Source organism: Limulus polyphemus, unplaced genomic scaffold (assembly GCF_000517525.1).
Source record: "Limulus polyphemus unplaced genomic scaffold, Limulus_polyphemus-2.1.2 Scaffold4, whole genome shotgun sequence".
Lineage (NCBI taxonomy): Eukaryota > Metazoa > Arthropoda > Merostomata > Xiphosura > Limulidae > Limulus > Limulus polyphemus.
The window spans coordinates 783075-792440 of NW_013665614.1; the positions used below are offsets into that span (position 1 = coordinate 783075).

The window sequence follows — 9366 nt, forward strand, 5'->3', positions numbered from 1 at the left end:
AAACTTAATCTAAACAACATTCATATTAAAATAAATACATAACAACAAATTCGTTACACCACCTTCTTACAATATCTCGATGTCATGTAAACTATTATGGTTTAATTTAGATAAACTTTCCTTTAATCTCACAACCGAGCTGTTCAATGTAACATGTTCATGTAAATGAAATAAAAAATGAACATTGATATACTGGAATCGCTAGCACCCAAAAGCATATGCGATTGAGGCCTTAACATTTTCAATTATAAAGTTGAGAAGCAAAATTTAAAATAACGCGAAAGCACCATTTCAGTTAATTAATAGTTTACAATTTGGAGTACTGTGGTATTGGTTTAAATTTTTCTTCACCTGTAACTATAGAGCTGGTGATTTCATTGTTTTTGTGTATCTATACATAGACAGATAAATTGAGGCCGACCAACTAACCGACAGAAAAGCATTTTTGACGTAACTTCAGATGTTTAACCAGAACAAACACCGAACTAACTCAAGTAAGCTCTGACACCGTCTACAAAACTTCCTCTGCGATTTCATTAACGAAAATGGTGCTTTACTGGACTCTTCTGCTTCAAATTTCCCAAGGAAACTCAATAGTTCGTCTGTGTGCTTAGTTTTAGTAAAAACTATTAAATATCAAGTCCGATAAAGTTCTAACATTCGTCTGCTTTGTAAAGTGTCAGGTTTTTTTTAAGCGCTTGTCAAGGTCTTGTTTGACGCCTTCACGTCGGGTGTTGTAGTATGCTCTTCTTATAGCCACAGCAGACTTGCCTTCATTGTGTGACGGGCATGCTCGATCTTGTGAGTAAAAACAAGATTACCATGGATGTATTTTCAATCCTAGAAGCCTTGAGGCAACACTCAAGTCATGGACTTTAAAGCCTTTCTACGTCTAAACCCTACTTCACAGAGGTAGAGTGGAGCTTACGCAAACGTTTTCCAACCGTTCATTTTCTGCCGTCACAGTGAATGTTGATCTGAGTCCACAAATTGAATTTCACCGGTGTCCTAGCACTGGATAACGTAATTGAGGGGGAGCTTTCATATTTTCATTTTGATGATAATCTGATTATATTACCAGCTCTCCACACGGGAGTCAGAATTAAGCATGTGTAGTGCCATGAGAATACATCTAAAAGACGGAATACGTAAAAGCCTTCGTGTTAACACTAACGTGCTTGTCGGTACAAAGGAAAATTTTTTTCTTCTCTCGAACATACCTAAGTATAGTGAAGCCAACGTCTCGATGGTTCGATAAACTCGCGTATGAAACCTATTGAATTCTTTTTTTATAATATTAATAACAACACATGAATTCACCATAACGAACCACAAGTTTAATTGATACTGTATTTCTCCATTATAAAATAACTTCAAGATCAGCAGCTGGTCATTAAGAATATTTCTTGTCACGATGCAATCTATCAATTTCAAGCTACTAATGAAAGTTTATTTTAAAACATCAAATAATCCATACTGCACGTTGTTTTGAAACTCGGCGCGTTTCCTATGCGGCAATAATGAAATGTCGTCGTCATCACATAAATACATCAGTGTTTCAGGATATTTTCAAATACATAGATCAACATCATTTAATGCCATAACATTTTCAGTTACATCAAACATTACATGATATCATGATATTTTCAAATACATAGATGAACATTATTACTTGATAACACGACATTTTCAAATACATCGAACGTCATGCGGTGTTACGAAAATTTTATAATAAGAACTTCTGAATGCAAGTAAAGTAGTTTATAATAATATATCAACTACACTATATCTGATACATTCAGTGCTGACTAATCTATCAATGCCTTATAATGTCATGAAATTTTCAAATACCCCCATCACTGTCATGTGAAGTTAATGCTTTTTAATACAACACCATGTAATGTGATGTTATTTTGAAACTAAGGATATAACTTGTGTATTTCAACTTTACCAAACGAAACCAAACCCAATGAATCATTGTTCGAAAACACCTAAAGTAATTCTAATGCGGACATTTCAAGTTTAATTGTAACGTCCTTGACGTAAATTTGTAACAATGGTTATTCGTAATTCCTTTTAACTGTCATTAAAGCATCACAACATGTTTCAGTACAGGTTTCTGTCGAATTTTTTGTTCCATAATCGAAACTGTCCAAAATCTCTTACAGATCCAAAAATATGACATTTTAAGAGTGTATTGAGGTTTATGGTTTACCTAAAGTTCCCTGTTTTTTTGTCATAATTTTTTTTATTAGTTTCTGATACAGCATATATTTCTCACACATCTCCGTATCTCGTAACAAGCGAGAAATATGCTCCAAGCTCATTATATTTTTTCCAACAAATTTAGGTGATCCACACATGAAACGTATTAAATATTACAGCAACAACAACAAATAAATTTAAAATTTAACGATTACCATGCCAACTACGAATTTCAGCAAGCATAAACGCCGTGGTACTAAACGAAGAATTTAGCAAACTTGCCAGGGTATAACTGAAGTTGTGGAAAGACCAACGAACCTCTCAAAGACAAGGACAAACTTAGGTAGGAATTTACAAATTTTCTTCTTAAAATAATTATATAAAACAAAATTGTAGCTTTTCTGACCACAAACGTTGTACTCACATAGCTGTATAGTTTTTTTAACACGTGTTCTTTCAGGCAAACGACTGGTTATTTGTATGAAAACATTTTCACATGACATTGAATAAGTCAATAATATTATCATTGTCGAAAGTTAAACATGAAATTCATACAGTGACATTGAAATATTATCAGTTTTTAAGATTATTAAATAAAACTTACCGCTGAAGAACTAGTGTATGGAATTTGATTTGGTCGAACAGACTGAAAGTCAATACATTGTTTGGTTTCCAGTGATAACCATCTAGGGGAGCTGCGATCTGTAAATGACCATGTGGCATTCTGACAAGCTGCTTTAATAGTGCACCTGTTATGAAAAGTATTTAATGAATGGAGTTTTTTGGAGCAAGGATAAAAGTTATACAAAAAACCTTAACTCAAGACTGTAAATACATATATTTGATGTATATGAACATGGATGTTTTCCCCATTTCCTCTAGCCAACAAATATTTAAAAATGTAATATAAAAAAAAAGACGACAATGGCTTTAAGTAACCGCACACTTAAAACAAATTTAAGAATAATTGTAATTTATAACATTTTATGCCACAAGACTGCAAAATCACTTGAGTCTACTATAAAATTAGGTATCTGATGATCTGCTATGTGATCTGAAAGATGAATGGTGATGAATGGTCATTCATCCTATACACTTGTAAGCGAACATTTTGGCATAAGTGATTTTTCATCTTTATAGCTCATGACGTCTTTGCAAGCAACAAGGACTGCCTGGCATTGAAGTCAAATCAGATAGTTGATAGAGTTCTGCGATATCTTCGACCACTTTTCAGAAAGAACTAGTTTCTACGCATCTTCAGTGTTTAGAGTCCAGGGAGTGTGTAGGCCACTTCATTCGCCGAATCCCCTCTTAATCAAAAAATATATCGACCGGTGGAGTAGGCATCACCATCATCCACCAAAATCTGACAGCATAAAGAGTCGCAAGATGTGGTTGCTATAATTTGTGGAATTAATGATGCCATTCCACAGGATGTAAAGGTCGGTATGTCCATCACTACGTATTTCTTCATACGTCTTGCTCCCAAATACAGACATTTGCGGTATGGTTCTATATGAAAATAAGGTTATGTTCAATCCCAGATACTCTTTAAATGAGTGCGCACCTCTTATCTGACTGCAGGGTGAAGTGTGATTCATTTGTTAAAAAATAATTATTGCGTCAGCCCACTGGACATGTTCTTGGAATCATTAAAAGCGAGCTGTTGTTTTGCCTGTGATTGGAATGCACCTCTCTGGATGTCTTGTATACAAATTGTTTTTAACCGTTCATACATTGTCACGTCTAGTTACAGTTGAGAAGATATCATTTAGCCTCTAAGCAGGTACTCTACACATATTATGAACCTAAGACAAGCGGTTCTCTGTTTGTTTGGCGGATGAAGGTCTGCTCCACGAGTGAAAAGTCTGAACTTTTTCTTTGAAATTGAGCTCTGATTCATGAACACACTATATCATATTAACCTTTGTTAGTTACTTGAAAGTGACCAATTATCCACGACTGTGTTTATTTATTTATTTATTTTTATAATTGAGTTTCGCGCAAAGCTACACGATGGCTAGCTATCTACGATAGGTGTCCTTAATTTTGAAGTGATTGATTTCGTTAAAGGCAGCTAGTGAACACCACCAAATGCCAACTCTCGAGTTGCTCTTGTCAAAATGAATTGTGGGGATTTGACCGTCACTCTTATAACTCACCAATGGTTTCAAAGCTTGAAGTGAATTTTTCTTTCTTTTTTGGCGGTAATGAGACACAAACCAAGGAACCTCAGATCCATAGTTCTGCACGCTAACCACTGAGCCGCGCTCGGCTCGATTGTGCGACATGACTAAATGTAGCTGGATGATCACTTGAATTTAAGATCACGAAATACTCGATTTGCACAACAATATAATTTTGACTGACTAACACGATTTTAACATGTGGTCTTGTCTCTTGATAAATAAAATATTACAAACTCTGATTATTCTTTAATTGTTTTGTGTAGTGCACATAAAATTGTATGACTGTATACTTTAAATTTGCAGATCTTATATAAAACGCAGATTGGAGTGTGTGTTTTCTTATAGCAAAGCCACATCGGGCAATCTACTGTGTCCGCCGAGAGGAATCGAACCCCTGATTTTAGCGTAATAAATCCGAAGATTAACCGCTGTCCAATAGGGTGACAACGCAGATCGGCATTCATTCTATGTGCAATATACTTCTTTTGTTTTAGACGTTATGAGATGTATCAGAATTGCTGAAATTTTTTCAGAATACACTCTTATGATTTTTACAAGTTTTAAATCACTTGAATATTTACAATAAAAATGTTTAATACGTGATTTCACCAAGTTGTTTAGCGTAAATCCTAAATTAATTTTCTATTTTGTTTCGCTACATTTTATGGTATTATATAAAAACAGTTATTAGATACTGGGCACTCACCTGCGTTCCAAGGAACACCATCCACAGTACGGGTTCTTTTTCTGCAGGCACTCTGCACAAGTGTTGTATTGTTCACATATCCGTAGCTTGAGCTTACTCACCTAGAAAATTTGTTTTATTAATAATCAGATTAATCAATACCATTCAGCTACCCTGCTAATCCCAGTCACATTTTTTATAAGGCTTCTCCTACTATTAGTAGTATGCACCTGGTTTCACGATTACATGAAAGGGTTAAATGGATATTGTTATCCGTCTGAACGTATACAGTGCACTCAGAATCGTGATTTCTTAAAGTCAAAATCAAAACTTAACTGTTTGTTAATTAACATGAAAATATAATGGTAATAAACATACTTTTTATGTACTTTAGGTATAGTATATCATATATCATCATGTTCCGGAATGCTTTACGTTGAATTAATATAGAGGTTTATTTTTTGAAACAAATGTCGATCAACTTACAATTATTAATGAAATCTATTTATTGAAAACATAAAAGCAGTAGAAAGCAATAACAAAAACGGCTGATCAATTTTATTAGTGCAAAGTATTTTATGGTTTGTTTTCGTTTGGTGGTTTCATATGTTTGTCACGAAAGAAGATAAGAGAAGTATATTTATTTATATTCTGTGGTTGAATAGGAAAGGACATCACAACATTCGGTCACTAAACCAATATTATCCAGTTCAGTTATGCAGCGCAATGAAAATATTCGGTTTCACTTCGTGTAATTAAACCAAACATTACAATCGGTTTCGGTTCAGTTCGATAAAATAAAAAAAAACTAAAATATTCAGGTTCGGTTTGGTGAATTTCATTTCCCTTTTAGTTTGTTTGACAGCAAAATGTCGTTTCACAAAGTATGGCATCTTGAAATTTCAACAACTCAAGTGCATGGCAAATTTAAGATTTTATTAAACTATAATACATTCACTGTTAAATCACTCAGTTATTTTTTTATTTATGTTCATGTAAATAGAAAAAAAAAACTTTACACATACATACTGTATTCTGAATTATCGTTTATTCATAAAAGTAAAAAAATACGTGTTGTTATTAAAATTCCAGTAATTTTGATTGTTACTATTATTTTATCTATAAAAATTAATCAAACTAATACATACAGCAAATTACATAGGTTTAAAATAAAGTATTATAGATCCTTCATATTCATGCTTCTATTTCTGTTTACAGCTGCAAGATCGAGGATGCGTTAATAAAAACTTAATGAAACACTTAAGTTTTATATTGTATGAAATTACAAACAAAGGACACGAACACAATAGTTTCGTTTCTTAAGAGATGTTTGTTTGTGTGTTTGCGGCGATTAAAAAGAATAATAGACACGACTAAATTTCTACTTTAAAAATAAATTGTTGGTCTTGGTTTCAATCTTAATACGTTTCTCGCATACAGTTTTGAGAAATAAAATATGACAAGCAAAATGGCAGATCAGACGTAAATTTGCATACAGTTCTGAGAAATAAAGTATGACAAGCAAAATGGCAGATCAGACGTAAATTTGCATACAGTTCTGAGAAATAAAGTATGACAAGCAAAATGGCAGATCTGAGGTAAACTTATAAATTCTTCAGAGTAATTTAGAATTGTATTAAACTGTTATACATTCATATCTAAAAATATTCAGTTATTTTTGTATTTTATATTTTCGTGAAACATACGCCACATTGGAAAGATAATCGTATCCATCAACTTACTGAAATATCTTGTTACATTTACTAAATACTTCACAATAAAAATATGTCCGATTTCGGTTCGGTGTAATGAAAATATGACTGCGAAGAATCCAGGATAACTTAAACCACATGATAGTGTTTACAAAGAAAGATTTAAAGAGCTTATTATATGGGATAAAAACTTTTATAAAACAATTAGACTCACGCAGTAAAGAGTTTAGTAAGATAAAAATTTCTATGAGTGCAAACCTTGTAAGGAGACGATACATAAAGGTGCCCTTTTGTTGAGTCCAGATGTAGACTAGGAATTATGGGATAGCCAGAATCCACTACTATTTCTTCAAACTCTTCGGCTTTAATGGAGTTACTGATAAAAAGCTGTAATAGATAATAAATTAAGAATCAAACATAATTATCATCATTCAGGATGAAACTAGAAACAAAAGGCCCATTAAGCTAACAACCCACTGTTTTGAAAGACACAACAGAATTACGAATTAGATACTCTGGAAAGTTCAACTCAAAACAAAAACGCTAAGTATACTGAAAAGATTAAATCAGACATGAAAAGACGACACGTTGACGTGATATACACAGGTCCTTCTAGATCCATTGAAAGTGATCTTTACAAAATAAGTCTTTGTTCTCACGCAACTTTGTTTAATTTTTTTTTTCAGGAATCTTGATTGACTACATCACAGATCCTTGTTTTAAGTTACACAAAGCTGTGCAACTTAGTTCCATAAATAACGTATGAAGCAACTTTTTTAAATAATAAAGAATAAATAGTTTTAGAAAAAGAGAAAACAAATCTGGGAGAAAATCGATGGATAATTGACCAAAACAGTAAATATCTGAGAAAAACTTGTGGCTGAGAACAAAGAATTAATGTGACATCGTAGCACAAAATAATCTTTATTGAAAGTTATTATTATTAAGGCCAAATATTCGTGTATTATTGTTAGGTGTAGAAGTTTTCATTCCATAATAAACTTTAACATTGCATATGTGAACAATAAGACCCACATTTATCCAGCAGGATATTCTGGACAAATCATATCTACCTATCGGAAGTGTATATATACACACACATACACGCAACCGTTTAAAGAACCACACGAACCGAGCGGATATCTATGTTCGTACATGTATCACGAATACTGTCACTGACGGATGACAAGAGAATGAAAAGATGAAACACGTCAAGGGAGTTAGTTAATACGCATTCATTGTACTGGCCTACCTTTTTGAGACTCCCGTTGCTAGTACCTGCAAAAGCCACGGTATGTTGATCAGTAGTTGCCAGTCCTACCGATGTCAACGTCGTGTCCGAGTAAGTAACAGCGGCAGGTTGTTGGATGGGTATGGTGCCGTTCAACTTGATTGTCTCATTACAGAAGTTTAGAATATTTCCCGCTTTCTGAAAATACACACACACTATATATTTCACATTTCTAATTGCTACAAAAACCCTATCTGATCCTATTGTCACCAATAACATTATTAAAACTACGAAACACTTTTGCTTTAATTATAAATAAGAAATAAAATGCACAACGAATTCTCCCATTATCCTAGAAGTTTACACAACAATGCAAAAAAAAATAAAAATTCTAATAGTTGGCCTGAAACTGCATATTCGATCAAGGCATATTAACGTTGTCGAAAATCTTTCGGAACCAAAATGCTCTAATCTAGCCGAATGAAGAAGATCACATCTCTTCATATTTGATTTATAATTCACGTGTCTGTTGGTACAGTGCTAGATTTGAAAATTACAAACTACAATCTTTTGAACACTGCATAACTAGGGTAATAATACAGATTTATCAATTTTACGGGAATAACACCGAAAAACATAATATACGCTTAAAAGTATGTTCTCCCACACATAATTAATTTATTGAAATAGTAACGTTGTTTTAAAAACGATGTTTCTTAATACAAATTCTTTGAAATTTCTTCTAATCTCATTACCTTGGGGATAATTTTCGTTTGTTTTACTCCTTGCAACTCTGTTTTTTAAACGTTTTTGATTTTTTTCCGAAGACGTTTCAAAATTAAAGGTAGGCATTCAGAAACAAACACGGTTACATTAACTCGGATCTTGCTTTTCGTCTTTTATAGAGAGAAATGTTTGATGCTGTTGGTTTCTTATTGTCAAATTACAGTACACTTCAATTCGAAAACTTCAGATAAAGTTTTTATCAATGGACTCCTCCTTAAATACTTTCAAAAATATCATTGCTTTTTGTAACGAATTTGTTGTTGTGTATTTGTTTTGGTGTCAACGTTTGTTTGGATTAGGTTTATATTTTAAAACATGCGTAGCTTATAGTGTTAAATATGTACTGCAAAACTCTCGCCAATTCGCTATAGAAGATTCTCGAGAGTGAGAATCAACAATATGTGTATATACTTAAACGTTTAAATATAGTTCAGTATTGTTACGTAAGACTGAATTTTCTAGAAAAACCTTCTCACGGCTATAAACATAACCAACGCGATGCACCAAATAGATATCTATTATTAGTTTGCTTTTGCTATAGTCAGTGTGCTATAAACT

General features: G+C 33.0%; 1 protein-coding gene across 1 annotated transcript in view; it reads right to left on the minus strand.

The window, feature by feature from the left end:
* LOC106470573 (plexin-B-like) overlaps window positions 1–9366 on the minus strand; it is a 194275-nt gene that overhangs the window by 46000 nt on the left and 138909 nt on the right. Inside the window, exons 3-6 of the mRNA XM_022402275.1 lie at window positions 8044–8220; window positions 7050–7178; window positions 5101–5201; window positions 2797–2954 (exon numbers count right to left, since the gene is read on the minus strand). Coding sequence (XP_022257983.1) covers window positions 2797–2954; window positions 5101–5201; window positions 7050–7178; window positions 8044–8220 — 565 coding nt within the window. The remainder of the gene's footprint in view (window positions 1–2796; window positions 2955–5100; window positions 5202–7049; window positions 7179–8043; window positions 8221–9366) is intronic.